The sequence below is a fragment of the Leuciscus leuciscus genome (assembly GCF_965113295.1).
Source record: "Leuciscus leuciscus genome assembly, chromosome: 1".
NCBI classification, from domain to species: Eukaryota; Metazoa; Chordata; class Actinopteri; order Cypriniformes; family Leuciscidae; genus Leuciscus; species Leuciscus leuciscus.
The window spans coordinates 57,569,782-57,589,684 of record NC_138725.1 but is presented as its reverse complement, the minus strand read 5'-3'; the positions used below and the strand labels follow the sequence as shown (position 1 = coordinate 57,589,684).

Below are 19,903 nucleotides of genomic sequence, written 5' to 3'. Positions count from 1 at the left end.
GGTTTTGCGTCAATTAGACAAAAGTGTGTAGTCTCCAAACTAAAATTTCAATTACACCATATTTTTTGTTATAGCTGTTGGCTAAACAAGTGAACACAATCATACCACATGTACATTCGACAGTTGTCAACTGTATAATGAAGGTAGATAATTGTAGATAAAAGACATAAGCATTTTTCATAAATATCATAAGTTGTTACATGTTTTGTAATTGTTCCAAATTTATACAGAAAAAATCAGATCTTGCATATACAGTTTTTTTGGGGGGGGGGGGGGGGGGGGGGGGGGGCATAGTACTTGTTCAACAAACACAGATTTCCCACTTCGTCTTGACAGCTTGACATTAAATATGTTTGGTGAATATATATTTTGAATATAGCCTATAAGCTTATGATTACCAAAATGCATCTTTTTGTTTGGGGATAATTTTTTTAAGTCATTCATGTGCCAACATTTTATTTACATTTTTACTTCTTGAATTGTCCTGTGTTTACTGTTTTATTTTATTTATTTATTTTCATATTTATTTTTTATATTCATATATTTCACTTTTTGTTTCTTGGGCAGTATTGGTGGAAATGTTATCTTTTTTGGTAATTTTTGTGATTTTATTTGATTATTGAATTTCAAATGTTAAAATGTATTATTTGTTTATTTTTGCCAAGATTTAGTGGCCAATGCTGATATATACTGGAGAAGAGTCCCAGCCTCTCTTACTTGTTGGCCTAATCATATAATGTTGGCTTCTGACAGATGTAAAATGTACACACAAAAAAAACAGTAATAAATGGACTAAAGTTACATATGGCACAACAAATTATTTCATTGTGTATTAGATTTCAGATTACATTCTACCTCAATAACATTCAAACAAACAAACAAAACCATTCTCATATTATTACATTATTTATGCGTATTGCAACCAAATGAGATCAGTTATAAGCTCAGAATATGCACAACACAAAGTCACACCTGCATACAAACACACCCACTATAATGTTTAGACAATGGGCTGAGCTCTCAGTAACCTGTGAACATATCACCTGTGGCGCGTCATTTGCAAGGGGGTATAGCTCAGTGGTAGAGCATTTGACTGCAGATCAAGAGGTCCCCGGTTCAAATCCGGGTGCCCCCTGTTTTTTCTTTCTATCTTTTCTTCAGACCACTTAAAAATGAGGAGAAATCTTTAGTAATCGGTTTTCAAGTAACACATGGCGATGACATAGGCCAGTTATCTGAAACCTGCCATGAATATCATAAACCAATAACGCAAAGAAAGGGTCTGGTTACCAAACACACAGATTTATGACTACAGAGAGCTTTCTCTCTCTATCTTTCTCTCTCTCTTTTTAGAGTTGTTGTAAAAAGCCGTAAACCTCAAACCAACTATTGCTTGTTTAGGCCAACAAGTACAATATTAAGATGACAATGGAAATATGTGAAGGGTTGCACAGGAACAAACCAGGAAGAATCTGCTTTGCGAAAAGAAATAAGGCACACTCAAACCCACTGAACTACGTGTCAGGTATCAGTAACGATGCACAAATTGATCTGATGAAAGTCTCATGAAATCAAAATGTCTTTCTGTATTTGAGTGGAATGCATGTAGTTATATACGTAGCCACCAGGTGTCGGCCCAAACAAAGGGGGAAACAAATCTGCGAACAATTTGATCAAGCATCTATTCTAGTGGAAAGGTGTGAACATTATAAGTGTACTGACTGTGTAACAAGGTCAGTAATCATCATTAAAATCAAGTTATTTGTAGCATGAGCTATTGATGTGACCATAACAGAGTTATCACAACATTGCAGTCACAAGGATTTTCCTTTTTGAGAACAAGGCAGTAAACGTGTAAACTTAATGCTGGAATTCACTAACGACTTTTAATTTCGGAAAATATTTTAAAACAGTAGGAATCATACACTTGCCGACTTTTTAAACGGTTACAAAGAAAAACGCACCTATAGGCTACATAAATCATGCACCATCAGTGAATCTCAACCTTTTTTATTTCAAACTAGAATAGAAATACCTATGCCTATTTGTTATAAAATAACCAAATTATAATTTTTTATTTGTTTTAGCTTATTTTAATGCTTGTTTTGTCTTATTAATAAAAAAAATATATATATATAATTCTGAGGCCACATTGGAAGTTTGTTGAGAGCTCCTAGTGGGCCCCAGAAACCACTGCACTAAACGACTAAGAATACACATAACCAGTGGTGTAGTCTAGTTTTTTGTAGTGAGTATACTGTAATCCCCCCCCCCCCCCCCCCCCCCCCACCCCCCCCCCCCCCCCCCCCCCCCCCCCCCCTCACATAACACATTTCATGTTGTTCCGAACACAACAAACTAAACAAAAGCAGAATGCCTCGTTGCTTTGAGACGCATGTCTACAGACAACAATATGTGTTCTAAAATTATCTATTATCTATTATCTATTATCTATAATTATCTATCGATAAATAAAAGTATCAAACATGTTTAACAACCTCCAACTGGATGCATTCAACTTCAACTTCCCAAAATCTGCAGACAGGGTCAGTCTTTCGGCTGAAACTGAAAATTGGGCCAAAAATAACTCGTGTAGCGTTTCCCAGCCTTAACAGTATCGTTCTTGTGAAATGTCATTACAGCAGTGTTTTTATTACAGCAGTGTTTTGATGGAAGTTGGTTTCCTCATGCTTTTGGATTGGATTGCCGACTGTGAAAGCTGATTGCAAATCATTAGTTCTCATTCTGCTGGATGATCTATCTGCTAGCTTTGACACCATTAATCATCAGATCCCTCTGTCCACTCTGTCAGCACTGGGCATCACAGGAACTCCACTCTGCTGGTTTGAATCTCACAGGTAGGGTAGCTATATGTCTTTAAGGGTGGGGGGAACAGACACGGGCTCTGGTGCTCTTACCTTCAACTGCTCTTGTGAGTCTACATCCCCTCCAGAAGGTCGGTAAGTGAGCAGCACCTCGTGGTACCTTCACCGAGAGGCACAAAATCACTTTCCAGAACGTTTTCGTTCACTGTTCCTTGCTGGTGGAATCTTCCCAACCCAATCCGCAACGCCGAATACCTGACAATTTTTAAGAAACAGCTGAAAACGAATTTCTTTTATCAGCACATAACTGCATCATGCTGGGGAAAAAAATCTTCCCCTATTCTTTACTATTCCTTATTCTCCTTGTTCTAGCTTGTACTAATCTACATGATGTCTAAACTTTGTACCTGCACTTCTCATGTTTATTGCCTCTTTATGATGAATCGCTTGTTGTATTCCTCATTTGTAAGTCGCTTTGGATAAAAGCGTCTGCTAAATGAATATATATAAATGTAAAGTATTAATTAACTTGCTCATTCCAGCACCATTCTTTCAAAATCCCTCTTTTATGGTCTTTATCTTGATGTGTAACCAAATTGGAAATTAGTGATTGACCGGCCCACAATCCAAATATATTCTTCTATAGTAGATTTTCTTCTATTATACACTCACCAAAAGGATTATTAGGAACACCATACACTAATACTGTGTTTGACCCCCTTTCGCCTTCAGAACTGCCTTAATTCTACGTGGCATTGATTCAACAAGGTGCTGAAAGCATTCTTTAGAAATGTTGGCCCATATTGATAGGATAGCATCTTGCAGTTGATGGAGATTTGTGGGATGCACATCCAGGGCACGAAGCTCCTGTTCCACCACATCCCAAAGATGCTCTATTGGGTTGAGATCTGGTGACTGTGGGGGCCATTTTAGTACAGTGAACTCATTGTCATGTTCAAGAAACCAATTTGAAATGATTCAAGCTTTGTGACATGGTGCATTATCCTGCTGGAAGTAGCCATCAGAGGATGGGTACATGGTGGTCATAAAGGGATGGACATGGTCAGAAACAATGCTCAGGTAGGCCGTGGCATTTAAACGATGCCCAATTGGCACTAAGGGGCCTAAAGTGTGCCAAGAAAACATCCCCCACACCATTACACCACCACCACCAGCCTGCACAGTGGTTACAAGGCTTGATGGATCCATGTTCTCATTCTGTTTATGCCAAATTCTGACTCTACCATCTGAATGTCTCAACTGAAATCGAGACTCATCAGACCAGGCAACATTTTTCCAGTCTTCAACTGTCCAATTTTGGTGAGCTCGTGCAAATTGTAGCCTCTTTTTCCTATTTGTAGTAGAGATGAGTGGTAGGCCTACCCGGTGGGGTCTTCTGCTGCTGTAGCCCATCCGCCTCAAGGTTGTGTGTGTTGTGGCTTCACAAATGCTTTGCTGCATACCTCGGTTGTAACGAGTGGTTATTTCAGTCAAAGTTGCTCTTCTATCAGCTTGAATCAGTCGGCCCATTCTCCTCTGACCTCTAGCATCAACAAGGCATTTTGGCCCACAGGACTGCCGCATACTGGATGCTTTTCCCTTTTCACACCATTCTTTGTAAACCCTAGAAATGGTTGTGCGTGAAAATCCCAGTAACTGAGCAGATTGTGAAATACTCAAACCGGCCCATCTGGCACCAACAACCATGTCACGCTCAAAATTGCTTAAATCACCTTTCTTTCCCATTCTGACATTCAGTTTGGAGTTCAGGAGATTGTCTTGACCAGGACCATACCCCTAAATGCATTGAAGCAACTGCCATGTGATTGGTTGATTAGATAATTGCATTAATGAGAAATTGAACAGGTGTTCCTAATAATCCTTTAGGTGAGTGTAATATTCTTCTAAACTTCCTTTCTATAGTAGGCGAAAAACAGTTATGTGACAAAAGAAGAATGTCCGAATTCACATTACTCATAAAAGAGAAGGCAAAAAGTACCCGGATGACCTACTTCTGGCGAGATTCTGAAGTGTGCAAACAATGGCCACTTTACTATCCCATGAGGCCACAGGAGAGGATGTGTGAATGGCAGCGACGGAACTGATGCTGGTAGGTCACGTCATAATAATGACAACATGGTAAATGTTGTACATCCAGATTACATTCATACTTTTTAGCAGGCGTGAATCAATTACTTTTTCAAAATAAATACCACCTCAAAAGAGAATGCGATTTCAGATGCAGCCATTGCATTCCTGGTAAGATGTGTCACTCACATTTTAGGTAATATATCTTGATGTTGTTTAAGAGTGTTCGACAAGATGTGTTACTCATGTGGTAATGTTCACAGCAGCTCATCCCAATAAAGTGCAGTTCAACTGGCAATCACATCTACTAACAGAAGATGATCCTAAAGCATGCAGCTTTGATATTCAGAACAACAGACTGCAAGACAAATACCCTGAGAGGTAAAGCGTTCTTCAAGCTGCATTGATAAAATCTTTGATAATTGTTTTTTTTTATTCACTCAACCCTTTTTAATATTGATTATCTCACTGCAGTAGGCCATGATTAAACCAATGGAACAGGCCACATGTGGAACAACTCTTAGAAGAGTGACACATTGCTGAATTAAAAGAGTTTTATGTATGAAATCCCATAGTTATCTTGTTGAATGGCAAACATACACAAAACAAATATTCACAGTCACACCTTTTAAATAGCCAAGGGTGTAGACTGATCATTGGATGACTACTCCGTGAAAAAGACACCTGTGACTCTCACTAATGTGCGGGGGTATAGCTCAGTGGTAGAGCATTTGACTGCAGATCAAGAGGTCCCCGGTTCAAATCCGGGTGCCCCCTTCTTTTTACTATTTATTAAACTCAGACCACATTGTTAAATGGCAAAAAATCAGTATGAAAAAGCACGTAACTAACTACAAATCTTGGCAATAACAGGCCAGGAAACTGAGGCCTTCCATGAATCTTCATGGTCTTAAATCTCACCTACCAGTAACACGGTGACATGGGCCTGGTTACCAAACACACACCCTTACTGACTACTAAGCAATTATTTCATTATATTGGACTCACTTGATGACTCAACAGGAGGAGAAAGCATGGATAGACTACCATCAAATTTACTCACTCAATAAGGCTGTGTTGTCATTAAATGTAAAAACTCCCAGTGGTTCTTAACTCGGGTGCCGGGGCCCACTGGGGGCCTCAACAAACTTTGAAAGGGGCCTCAAGATGCCTTCAAATTATTTAAATTAATATAAAACAAGAATTCAAATAAGCAAAAAAAAAAAAAAAAAGAAGATGTTTCTTAGTAATTGTTTTTTTTAAAAACAATATACATCATTCTAGTTATGCCAAGCTCTAAAATATACTGAATGAATGATTTTGTGGACAGGGTGTGGGGTGTGGGTGTTTTTTGGAGTAAAAAAGGTTGAGATCCACTGCCATAGACACAACACCCTTTGAACACCTTGTGACATGCTAATTGTTTGTTATTCATCATGGTCTTTTACATTTATTTCTATTGCCAATCAATGTATCGCCTACAATTCTGTTGCCGCACACATCAAGTGTAATTTAGTCAAGCCAACAGGCTGAAGTACTGTTAGTATTAACATTAACATTAACAGCAGTTTTAATGTATTTGTTTGTTAAATATTAAAAGAAAAGGACATAGATTAAAATCATGTACATTAACTCTTTATTTACACCAGCATCATTTTATGGTGTAAACAGCAGTATAATACAACATGCAGGCCAAATCTTGATACAATATAGTTTCATAGGGCTTGCTAATGAGCAAAATTACATCAGCGATTTACACTGAAATAAAATGATTTATAAAGACTTTCTACAAGTGAGAAAGTCTGTTTTTCTCCTAAATAAATATTTACCAAATTTAGCACATCACCTACACCTTTGTGAGGTAAAAAAAAAAAAAAGAAGAAGGTTATTCAGAAACCTAGTGTTAGGGAATTTACAGTTAAAGACCCAAGGACTGGATATGATTAAAGAAGACCAGGAGTTAGAAGTGCAGCCAATTTAAGACAAGAGCCAGAATTATAATAAATTGACATTTTTTTTTTTTACTGAAGATAGTTTGCAGTTTCATCAGCAGAAGTCAGCTTCAAGACTCACAAGGAGTTTGTAGGCCACCCCGTTTACAGTTACAAAGATCACAGCAATTATACCCTTCACCAAGATCTAAGCTACTTCATTACTTCAGGTTGAGTGATTCTGATTGGCTAAGTAATAGATAAACAGTAAATTTCCACACATGGACTGATGGGCAGTAGCACATCTCCATAGTCTGTACGGCTGCCACCAGGACCCTGAGTTAGGTACCAGTGGCCCTCCAAAATCACAAGACTGTGTGCCTAGGTGCCAACATGTCGAAGAAAACAAGTCGGTAATACCATTTGTTCCTTAATCTGTAACCAATATACCAACACACACTCACAGACACAGCTTCTTCCAGGTTGGATTTGGTCGGGCTCTAACAGGAGACTCTTCCCAAAACATCCAGATGACATGTTCTTTCTCTCAGTGAGAGGACACTTTAATATAGAACAGTAAAGTAAATGCTTTAACTAAGAAATTGTCACTTAAACAATTTGGTTCCAATGACCCTTGTGACCTATAGCTGTCATGGTGAGCTAGAAGAACAGATATATGTCTTTTATCACAGGTTGAAGACCTTTCTCAAACAAAACAAGTCCATATTTCATCTCTGGAAGCCGGGCTGAATAAGCAAGCTCTGTTGCTGTATTGCTGGCATGGGCAAGTCACCTCTCAGATATCAAATACAGACATCAGAGAATACATGAAAAGAACATTTCAGCAATGACACTGGTAACTATAACCAAGTAAAACCTCATAAGCTCATTTGATATTTAGAAGGAAAAATATTGATTAATACCTTGCTTATAATCACTCATTAGATATACATTGAAGCAGCAGTGGACTCCAGAATCCACCCCCTCTTCACTAGATCATTTGTAAATGTAGTGTTGGGGACAGCTTTGATACAATGATTTCTACCTTAATGCATTAGAAAAGTAAAATGCACACAACATGCATGCCAAATAGATGTTAAAGTCTTTGGTCTGTTTCAAGTAACAGTTAAGAACAAAAGCATTAGCATACAGTTCGACAAAATGAGGGGAGAGATTATCATCTGAATGATCAATGCAAATTGAGCTACAGTCAGCTTCCGTTTGATCTGATAACGATCGATTGTCATACGGCCAGCACCTTTGTTTTACATACTCAACAGTCAAATACATTTTGAACCCAGGCTTAATACATTTCTCGAAGACAAAGGCAAGTTTTTAGTAGATTTTTATTTGTACAAAACTTTTTTTGTACAAAATTATTTAAGAAAACATACTATGAATATCAAGTCTGTCTACTTTCATAATAAAATACTTGAACACTATGTTCCATTCTGCATGCACACATCTGCACAACATACACAAATCAATTCCTTTTAAATACTTCAAGTAATGTTTTTCAATAGCTTAGTGGCTCATCACGGATCAGTACGGGCATGTGAACCGTCGCCCTCCCCCTCTCAGATGGCTGCCTGTAGACAATTACTCCACATGGGAAGCGGAGCCGTCAGCACAGCCAGAGGTGGATACAGCGGCACCAAATCATCATGATCATGTCAGATCATTTCAGAAGTCTGTAATGTAAACATGTGGACCTCTAGAACGGAGTCACATAATGTCCAAACACAAACGTGTATACACACATACACATTCTCTCACACACGCAGAGAGTCTTCCAGGCTCATTCTGGTTTCCAGAATAGGTGGATGAGGTGTGTTCCTCCAGACTACAGCATTATTTCAGTATTACTCCGAGAGGCACTGAGAGCTGGATAAAAGTCAAAGAAGGCCGAATCTCTCTTTCAACAGTTCCAGAGGCTTAGGAAGCACCGCTGCTGGACTAATTCGCCACAACACGGGAGCGCATCCAATCTAGACTGGCTGGTAAACTGTAGGGGGAAAAGAAAGAGGTGGTTATACATTATAAAAAATGGCTCTCACTCAGGCTACTGGCTTGGAAACATCTTAACCCTATACTGCCTACTGTATAATATTGACAAATTTACAAACATGATCACAAGACAACAAAAACCAGTTGTACACAATCTGCTACATGCCTTTTGTCATCTTCATAAACTGTATATTTACATTTTTTTAAAGTAAAAGGCCTTTAAGGATAATTCTTAAACTGTCCACCTTCATGTCTTTTTGCTGAGAAATCAATTTGAAATCTGTCAGCATAAAAATCAATTTGATATTGTCAGTAATATTTCAAGTTGAACACTTACTGGACTGAAGCGACTTAGGTTTACTTGATTATCCATACATCATATTTTAGAAAAACGAGCTTTGAAAGCTTTTAATTGAAAAAAATTGAAAGGTGAGTATCAAATATGATACATCAGGGTTTTGAGGAACATTTATTCGAACATCTCCCAAACATCCTTGCAAAATTAAAACTACAGAGCTTTGATTGATAAACGAAGCATAAAAAAAAGCATCTAAATCTTATATTATTGAAAGATTGATTATTGGAAGAGTGACAACTGATATTTATATGCAGCTTATGTAAGAAGTCTGCTATACTGTTATAAAGATCTCATAAATCTACATTACAAGCTATCAGAATTCTTCTTACTTTTTTGCCATATAAATATCAGCAACTGCACCAAATTGCAGATTTTTGCCTCTGAATAAAACTGAGGTGTTTATTCCTCCTCGAGTATAAGCTCCATATTCTCTCTATATCATAAACTATAATAGCAATTAAAGCCAGACGTATCAAATATACGATACTAGATTAAAAAAACTCATACAAGCTAAGAGATTTTTTTTCTAAAGGTTCAATAAATAACTGATTTAAAAGGAAAAAAAAATTTTTTTCACTACTGTTTTATATGTCGGGCTCTACAGGGTTAAACAAGCAAAACACAGTGGTAAACATATGCACTCCTATAAAACACACATACCCTTCTCCAGTGAGAGCGCAGCAGGCCTGGACATGCCAGGAACGAGCGGTGAGCGAGCTGAGGGTCAGACTCTGAGAGATCTCTGCAGCAGACATACTGTTCTTCATGTCCTGCTTATTCGCCAGAACCAGCACAGATGCGTTCTGCAGATCCTGTGTGGAGAAGCAATTAAATTAAACCATGTTCAAAACAATTAAGACTAGGACTGATCTCACTTGGGATGGTCTAACCAAACCCTAAAAACCTGATAATTTGTTTGCAAATCCAAAATGCACATGGAAATCCCTAGGTGATTTTTCAATCATGTTAAAAAGTTTACATTCTTCCTTTTATCAAAAAAAGATTGATAAAAGCCAAAAAAAACAATACTGTTTTGAACATATTTAAAAGGATAAATAAATTAATAAAATACTATAATACATGCATTTAAATAGATTTTAAACCCAGACCTTGATAATACATGTGCATGAAAAACCATGAAATATTCATAACAACTGTGTCATGAAGCAGCTGAATGAAAACTAACCTCGTGTGCAAGCATGCGATGAAGCTCCTCTTTAGTTACAGTCAGGCGTTCTCGATCAGTGCTATCAACAACCAGGATGATAATCTGTGACATTTAGAGGGGAAGATTATACATCTTGTAAAGGCTATAAAATTGACATATAAATATACTGTATATAATAAAATATATAAATATTTATATACTATTAAATTATACTGTATCTGTCTCTCAGCAGTAGGGAAAGACACATAACCAGTAGAGATTCACATAACTCCCGTCACACTAGCAGCAAAGCATGCAGGTTTAGGATACACACCTCTGTGTTACAGTAATACGAGTTCCAGGTAGCTCTGAGATTCTCCTGGCCGCCAATGTCCCAGACGAGGAAGCGTGTCTTCTTTATGGCGATCTCCTCTACGTTGCTGCCAATTGTGGGAGAAGTCTGCACGGCTTCTTTAGTTAAACTGAAGAGAACAGGGAATAGAAGGTTTAAAAGCTGAGTGGAAACAATTAGCATGTCGATGTGTCATGGTACAGTAGTATACTCCTGTTTATACTTTCAAAAAGAAAAACACTTACAACTGGTAGAGGATGGTGGTCTTCCCAGCATTGTCTAAACCGACAATAATTACTTTGTGTTCTAAGAAGAGAAAAGGGAGGATGTCACAAAAACACACCGACATTTTAATCAGAATTTGTTTGCTCTTTTCTGTATGATAATGTCATTTGATAACATCAACCTTAATATCCAAGTAACGCAATTTTGAGAACTTAGTGAACTATGACTGCTCGGGTTAAACAAAGTTTGGAAAAGTTGTGTAAATTGGTGTAGAATAACAACAGGTAAGCAGAACTCCTGTGATCTTTGAACCTCACTGGTATGTACAATCTTATCTGACATGTATGCAGAAAGAACAGAACATCCTAACACAAACTTGCATAAACGTGTGTTTCTCAGTGACGTTAGTGTCACTTAAAAGCCCTTTTCACATGGGAAACCTGGGAAATCTTTTTTTTCTCATATTTTATCATGGTTTAGTAATTTGACTTCGAGAATTCACACTGTACATTTTATTTACAACAGCGCGTGAAAGTGTCAGAAAATAAACAAATGAATGTTTAGCTAATAAACACGCACCGATGAGGACGTTCATGATTGGTTGCCTGTTGCTAAACAACTTTATATCTTATAAAGCGTTATATCTTTTGACACCACAAGTTTGACAACATCGTAAATATGAACCCTGGGTTAGAGGTGCTGACCATCTTACAAAACTACACACGTGAAAATCAAGATTAAAACTGGCCTTTAGTCAGAGTATGAAAACACGTTAACTATTAAGAGTGAAGAGTACAAACTAAGTTTCTCAGAAGCCAGGACAGAATGATGTCCGGCAAATTTTCTTTTGATTAATGTTACTGAAAACAAATAAAGGTAGGCTATATTAACTACAGCTATAACAACAAGGCAATTTTAAAAATATTTAACTTGGAAAAATAATACTTAAAATGCTATAAAAATAAAAATCTTAAAACACCAATTTCCTAAAAACCTTTAAAAAAAATTCGCTTACCTCTATCTCCGAAAACAGTCATCAGTTTGGCGAACAGAAGCCCCATTTCCGAAGGCAGTGAATTTAAAAGGCCGGATTTGTTAACCGATCACACCGGGTTTCCTGAACTCGCCGAGCGCTAAAGTCTTCTGGTTCCTTTGGTTCTTTATATCTGAGCAGTAACAGTTAAATACTTCTACAGCTGTTAAAACAACAGACCAACGAGCGATAGTATTCTCTTTTTCTTGTTGCCCTGTATTGTCAAACGTTCATTAAGATGTCTAAACTATGGTCGAAATGTTAAGAGATTATTTCCCTGAGTGTGTGTTATTTAATCGGCTGGTGTCTGTCTAATAGCCCCTTTGCTCTGATACATAATATCGGGCCGAAATACGGAATTTCGTCGTGTTTTTCGTGGGCGAATGCATATTTAAACGATGAGTAATGACGCAGAGGTCGCGTCACGCGTTTCAGGGGGTAGTCGAAACGGCAATCCTCATTGGACGCCCACGGGGATGACGCATTTACCGTACAATTCTTATTGTCCGTATATGGAACGGGGCGTGGCGTTCGTCGACGTTGTGTTGTTGCATTTTCGAGTTACTGGGGAATTTGAGAGGAAGTTTAATGGAACTTTAATCAGAAAGTAAAAGAGAGCTCATGGAATTCCCTGGACTCTCTGTAAATTAACCACTATAGAAAACGAATTTCCTCATTGTCATGTCTCTTTACATCTTGACTTAGACCTACTGACTCAAATAAACAACCTTAGACCTGAGAACTGTATTTACAATGCCTTGTATTTTGTTGCATTGTACTCGTCTGTAATTGGTAAAAAAATTACCTTACTTGACATTTTCTTTCCGACCTCAGTGACCCCCTAGATTCTATATCTAACACTTTTACAACCAGAAATCAATCAAAATCTATCAAAACAATATTATTGACTTAAGTATATTGATTTGATTAAGTGATATAGCATTAAAAAAAATCAAAAAAAATCTGTGAATTGCCACCAGAATATAGCAAGTAACGAAACCACAATCTTTCCATACTTGTCATGACATGTTACTTTTTCTGTTCCTCTTGATATGATCTGAGCATGATGAGTTTCCTGTTGTCAGTCTCCTGCTAAGAATGTCGTGAGCTGAATCAGGTTTCTCGCACACCCACACCCGTGGACTCGTGTTTTCTCAGCATGAGTCTGTGTTTTAAACGCTTTGGGTACTTCTTAAATGTCATGGTCTGTGGAATATTGAGACACAATGTGAGCGCATCTGCTACAGGAAGAGCAGAAGCATGTAATGTGCAGTGCACTATGTATGCACATCACTGCACAAATGTGCAAGTGTGGTTAAGTGGCATCCGCACATCTGGCCAAGAATGGTGTAAGGTGTTTTTTTGGTGTGGTGTTCTGTCATGTACCCACCTGTGAACAGAAACGGTTGTTGGTTCAGGTCAAGACGTTTGTGTTACAATAGAGAAAAAGAATGAAGGAAATATTTCTTCTCATGCCTAATTAGTTTCCAGGCAATGCGATCATATTTTGCAAAGTAAATAACACGTGATGCTCTTTATCAAGAGGAGTTGATCAGATTCTTTGCGTGATCAGTGCATATCTACAATTCACTCGTGTGAATTCAGGGGTTTAACCGTTAACCAGGATTGCCCCCATAAATGAGAGGTGATGACCATCTTTTTATTTCTTCCTCACACCCTATTGTCTCAAATCCTGCATTGTTTCCCCACTCCTTCCTTTTTTGTGTTCTTCCTGGCCCCCCACCACCAGATATTCTTTCTCACCCTCTCCCAGGGTCATCACACCCTTTCCTCTTACCCCTCTATCTATCACTTCTCATTTAACACAAGTCCCTTTTTGACTCAAAGGCTCCTTGATGCCTGACACAATATTCGAAGGCCTCCCTCAGATATTTCCAGTATTTCTGCTGTAGTATGACATGTATATTGATATACTGAATAAAACTAACATGGCTAATAGCCTAGTTAATTATTTACATAATACATTAATTTTATATATTATACGTAATATTTTTTATTAATTTATATATATATTTTTTTATATATATATTTAATATATTAAATTAATTAACCATTATTAATTTGGTGATTCAAGAAAAATATACAATTTTGTATGTTCTTTAATAAAAATTATATTTATTGATTGAAAATATATAAAGAGTATAAAGTATCATTTGAGTTTTCATCTTGATTTTTTTTGGCCATTTCAATCTGGATTATAGTGTGATAATTTTAATAAATTAATAATAATTTATTAATTGAAACACTTTTCGGTCACTCTGCGTCCCTCTTGGAGGTTGGGAACCACTGATCTATACTCTGCATACATTTTGCAGGCTTCTAAATGACGTGAAAACAGCAATGGCACAGGAAACAGTGGATCCAGATTAAATTTTTAATTAAAATATGAATTTATCCACAGATTAAAAACAAAAGAGTAAAATGGAGCTACAATCAGGCACCAAAGAATACGTCTGTTTTCCTTATATTTTGAAACAATTGCGATAATGCAACAATAACATTATTTAGTAAGCTATCTACTTGTATATTTAGCAAATTTCATCATGATGATCTTTTAAAACATAGTTGAGGGTAAAAAGAGGCTCATAGACATTCACCAATGCTCTGGTTACATAAAATAGTAAATACTCCAGATATTCTTCCATTTCTCACACACACACACACACACACACACACACACACACACACACACACACACACACACACACACACACACACACACACACACACACACACACACACACACACACACACACACACACACACACACACACACACACACACACACACACACACACACACACACACACACACAGCAGTAGCATTAGCATGAGTTTGGCAGTAGGATGTGTGTATCTGTGTATGTCAGTGTTGGGTTTGCAAGAGTAACTGTGTTCCAGCTTCTCAGACTGTGAAGTGATTCCTTAAACTGTCATGCAATAAACACTTTGTTTAATCTTAAAATAACTAGCAGTGCAAACATATCGCTTTTTTAAACAAGGTAAAATGGTAGTGTAGACTACTATCACACACGACAACAACAACAACAACTGTCCATGAGTTGCACTGAGTTAAGACATCCCACCATGTTTACGGTGGGAGTGGCCTGATGAAAGATTACGGCACTTGTGATTGGTTGGCCTGTGTGACTGACGTGTGAATAAGGCAGAACATGTTTCCAATGGCAGTGGTACACTAGCGGCACAAATGCTAAAAGCCCTTGAGCAGGCACAGAAGACGAGACAGAGCCGGTTACAATCAACACAAAGCAATTTGTGTTAATGGTCTCAAACATTTTGGGCTTTTAGTTTGAAAATGTGTGTCTTATTTATATTTGCATATTAGCCTTTTAAAAATGCTAGCTGATCTGGATTAACGTCTTGATGCACTTGTTAGCCCTATTAAACTATAACATGTGAGCACCACAGCACCCCTTCTGGATTGGAGGAGTACGCAGCAGCGGCGGAGCTCTGTAAAGGTTTTAGCAGGCTAAAGACTGGATAGACCTTTTGAGACTCAATAAATAAAATAAATAGAATAAAATATGACGCAAAATCACGCTCCGCAGTAGTATAGTCTGGGAAATCAAACTGGTGGGTCACTCCCAAGACTTTCATGTATCAGAAAGACCTTGTTTAAGACTACAGAGGATGCACACACGCACATACGCACCCTTACTTTTGCAAGATTTTGGTTATACATTGTGAATCATGTTTAATGCTCAGCAAGGAAAGTCATGCAGTACTATACAAAAGTAAAACAGAATGAAGAAAGCTTCTTCCTCCTCAAAAACAGGTTGAATCTAAATATGTAATGACCGAGAGCTTTGTTAGCGTAATGCGAATGTCGTGAGTGTTAGCTGTACAGCGTTTGTCAATGATTGTGTTTCTCTGGGTTGTAAACAGATTCAACTATAGAGATTCTACTTAGTGTCGTTCTAAACAACTCCTCTCGGGTAAACCTGCTCTAGCGAATGTACACATCTCTGCTCCACTCCTCCTGGCTATGGTTACGGCCCGTGGTCGCCCCGCCGCTCTCTGCGTCCTGACAGTAGCGCTCCCTCAGCTTGCCTCGTCCACGTTGGTGCTGATTGGCTGGTGGTGGGACCATGTTGAGGTTCTCCTGGTCAGGCTCCGCCCCTTCGTCCTCCCAGGAGGCCTGGCGAGGAGTGTGGTGGGCAGGGTTTAGGCGGTACGAGCGGCACGGGTCCGGCTCCTCGTACGGATCGGTCTCCATGTCGTCGGTGTAAGCGGAATCCCGGCTGCCCTGGGTCTCGGAATCGAACGTGTCCTGCCGTGACAGACCTCGTCCTCCTGTTTGCAACTGGCTGCGTGAAGAGCGCAGCGGCTGCTTCCCACCCAGGTCGCTCTGGTAGTCTTGGAGACTGCCGCGTTCAGGCCCTTCCCTCTTCTGTTCTCCATGCACCAGGAATGGCCCCTACAGCAAGCCACACCCCCGAAACACACCACAACAGGCCAGGCACATGCAGACACACACAAAAATAGAGCGAGCGGCATGTTAATACAAAGGTTAGAGGTCAGCTTTTTACCTTACAAGTTAAAATAAAATATTTCAACACATTCCAGGCAACAATGTCCATACATTAAAATGCATTCCTTACTCATGCTTTTAGGGGAAAAAGACAAAAAACTGGTAGCGAGAAGATATATAGCATCTTATGCTTTGTGTCATTGCTATGAACATTTCTATGGATATTTACCTCTGATTTGTAATTGCAACCTCTACAACATTGCTACAAAAGGATAATTTCATAAAATGCTAAACCTTACAATTATGCAAGAATAAAGGATCTCGCTTTACTTAAAAAACCCCCAGAAATACCTTTTATGTTTTCAAAAACATAAGAAAGTTAAAGGCATCTGACAAACTACAGACACAAAACCACACCATGCACAATAATAATATAAAAAAACCACAAAAAATTAGCGCCATCTAGTGGCCATATCAAACCCATCACAAATATTGGGCTTCTAGATCAGTCATCTTTGGAGTCAAAAGTTATCTGACATTGAAACCTGAAAAAATATATACAGAAATATTGACCATATATATAAAATAAATATATAGAACATTTATATCAAATTATCAAATTAAATTAATTCAAAATATTGAACAAAATTTATTTGATCTTTTATCATTTAATTTATTATATAGGTTTTTAATTTTCTTTCTATTTTCAAATCCTTATAAACATAGGACGTATTATATATAATTGATATAAATCATCAAATGAAGCTATTTCAGTATTTAATTATATTTGAGGTGCCTTGTGAATAAATTAGCTGTGTAACTTTTGGTCTCCTAGACAACTACGTAACGGTAAAGACTGAGCAGATGAATGCTCATTTCTTCTTGTTCAGATTGTGGTGAGACAGTACTGAAAACGCACACACTGACACACAGGCACTGATCCATCCTCTGTCTGTCTCGCTCACTCACTTTCTCACTTGCTGTCTCTCACTTCTGCATGCAGACACACAAACACACACTTTCATTTAACTTGGTTAAACAACACGGGCGTCAATGCATGTGTGCAAGCTCCTGTTAGAAATTTGGCTCAGTGTTAATAGGATAATGGATATGAGTGGGTTTTTCAGGGCTGGTGCCATGGCAACCTGGAAGAGGGTGGCGATCTGAACTATGTCTCCCAGACGACAAGAGGCCATTGGAAAGTCCGGCAGGCAATCAAATGAGGGGAGGGGTGAAGTGTGTGTGTTTGTGTGAACTGTGGCACGTGGTGGACTTATGATTATTACATGTTTTGTTCGTGTGTATGTTGTATTATTTATATCATTGAGAGATCAGTCAAAGGAGAGGAGCAGAGACAGACAACAGAATTACAGTTGCGCATTTCTATCTCTTGAGCAGCCATCGTTACTTTTCAGTGATTGGGAGATGGGTTCTGGACCCTTCAATATCGCATTGTAAGCCCGGCCCGTCTTTAGAGGGCATGTTCCTCTTCTTGTTGCCCTTGCCCTGTAGCAGGGGAGCCATCGAGGAGCTCCATGTTGCGACGCAGGGAAGTGAGCACCTGTACCTGCAGGTTGGAGACGGGTTCGGGCGAGGCTGCCAGGGCGGCTGTGGCCATGGTGCGATTGAGCAGAGGGTTGGGTGGGTTGCTGCTTGGAGGGTGTGTAGCTTTCCAGTAGGCCTCCAGGTATTCAGCCAGGTGTTCACATGCATCCTCCAGCTGATTCTCATCTAATATTATGTCAAAAAGCTCCTGAAAGAGAGAAAAGGAGACGTTTCAAAAGAAAATAGTGAGCAAAGCAAATGTGCAGTTTACATGTTGGAGACAATTACACAAGTTTTATCTGTTATCTGCTATCTTTGCATATGACTAGATAAGACTGAATCTGTGAGTACACACATTTAAAAAAATGCTGTATGTGTCTAAGTAACAAAGAATGAAGGAAGACCTGAAAGTGTACATAAATGTAAATCAGTAGAAATCAAAAGTCATATTCTCACAGGAGGACACTGAGCGAGTTTATCAGCTGCCACCATTTGGACGTTGAGATGTTTGGCCTGAGATTTACCCCTGGACTTTATCAGCCTCTGCAACACCTGATAGCGAGGGGGAAACAGAAGAGCAAATATACATCCAATAATCATGTTCAAATACATTGCGATGAACACAAAGGGCCCTATCTTGCACCCAGCGCAATTGACTTTGTACACCGACGCATGTATCATTCCTATTTTGCACCCGCGCAAAGCGGACTTTTCCCTCCACAGAAGCACGTCGGTAAGTTAGGAAATACACTTGCGCTCCCGGGGGCGGTTCAGCGCAAAGAGGAGGCGTGTTCCGGCGCAAACGTTCCTTCATGCTATTTTGCAGGTTTAGAAAACAATTGCGCCACTAACCAGGACATTTTTTTTTAAAGTCAGTGGCGCGTTGCGCATGTTATTCATATGCTATTTTAAGGGCGCATGCTTGGCCATAATCAATGTAGCGTGTGCACAACGCGCATATTTGATTCTCTCATCTACACAGAAGCAGCAGTTTTCATTTTTGCAAATCATACATTATTACGATAGATAGATAGATAGATAGATAGATAGATAGACAGACAATTTATTATAAAAGCATACATCTAGCTTACACATTTACCCAAATTATCATACGCCTGTTTAGTTTAACCGAAGTTCATTTGGGTGGGTTTCTCCATCCCCAATGTCCCTGACGAGAACATCGGTCTCCTCGGCTGTGAACCAACCCCTTTTAGATTTGCGCCGGGCGCAAGAGGCATTTATCCCGCCGGGAAAATAGCAACAGCGCCCAAGACCCGCCCACAAAGTTACTTGCGCTCTGCGCTTGACACTTGCGTTTCAGATCGTTAAAATAGGGCCCAAATAGTTTGTGGTCAGTTAGATTTTTTGTGTGAAAGAAATTCATATTTTTATTCATCAAGTATGCTTTAAATTGATCAAAGTTGACAGTAAACACATTTATACTGTAACAAAATTTCTATTGAAAATAAATGCTGTTCTTTTCAAAAAAATGTATCACGGGTTCCACAAATATAAATAATCAGGAAGGATCATGTGACACTGAAGACTGGAATAATGATACTGAGAATTCAGCTTTACCATCACTGGAATAAATTACATTTTTAAATATACTGTATATAAATATAAAACAGTTATTTTAAATTGTGATAATAAAAATAATTTCTGATCGTACTGACCCCAAACCTATGAACGGTAGTGTGTATGTTGTAGCTAATATTTACCTTTGGAGAGGCGATCTTGATGTAGACTATAATAGGTGCCAGTGATGTCTTGGCCAACTGAGATGGGTGGTTGATTGTGTCAGCATCCAGAGCCACTAACTGGAGCGTCCGAGCCAGCTCAAAGATTCTCTCGATTTCACTTTGTACCTCAGCTGCCAG

The 19,903-nt window shown here is 38.6% G+C and overlaps 2 protein-coding genes across 7 annotated transcripts in view; both read right to left on the bottom strand.

The window, feature by feature from the left end:
* Window positions 1-8,172: 8,172 nt before the first annotated feature.
* arl5c (ADP-ribosylation factor-like 5C) lies at window positions 8,173-12,361 on the bottom strand. The gene is made up of 6 exons (XM_082178050.1): window positions 11,949-12,361; window positions 10,954-11,014; window positions 10,691-10,838; window positions 10,396-10,479; window positions 9,870-10,021; window positions 8,173-8,849 (listed from the first exon to the last, which is right to left on the bottom strand). Exons 1-6 carry the CDS (start codon window positions 11,992-11,994, stop codon window positions 8,801-8,803), a joined length of 540 nt encoding a protein of 179 aa, XP_082034176.1. The 5' UTR covers window positions 11,995-12,361; the 3' UTR covers window positions 8,173-8,800.
* A 2,355-nt stretch (window positions 12,362-14,716) lies between these two features.
* cacnb1 (calcium channel, voltage-dependent, beta 1 subunit) overlaps window positions 14,717-19,903 on the bottom strand; it is a 43,385-nt gene continuing 38,198 nt past the window's right edge. For 5 of the 6 annotated variants that reach the window (XM_082177002.1, XM_082177003.1, XM_082177004.1 and 2 more), the window contains 4 exons: window positions 19,745-19,896; window positions 18,480-18,575; window positions 18,046-18,231; window positions 14,717-16,424 (listed from right to left, as the gene is read on the bottom strand). In XM_082177002.1, coding sequence (XP_082033128.1) covers window positions 15,954-16,424; window positions 18,046-18,231; window positions 18,480-18,575; window positions 19,745-19,896 — 905 coding nt within the window. In that variant the 3' untranslated portion in view covers window positions 14,717-15,953. Of the gene's footprint in view, window positions 18,232-18,479; window positions 18,576-19,744; window positions 19,897-19,903 lie in introns of all 6 variants that reach the window. The other variant, XM_082177005.1, reaches the window with a different exon arrangement.

What these genes read in the sequence shown, in the direction of transcription:
- arl5c (XM_082178050.1), bottom strand. Translation starts at nt 11,994, where the DNA reads ATGGGGCTTCTGTTCGCCAAACTGATGACTGTTTTCGGAGATAGAG. An exon ending in ACCACCATCCTCTACCAGTT is followed by an intron (nt 10,839 to 10,953) that starts GTAAGTGTTTTT and finishes TGTTCTCTTCAG; the next exon opens with TTTAACTAAAGAAGCCGTGC. An exon ending in TGCGCTCTCACTGGAGAAGG is followed by an intron (nt 8,850 to 9,869) that starts GTATGTGTGTTT and finishes TTCCCCCTACAG; the next exon opens with TTTACCAGCCAGTCTAGATT.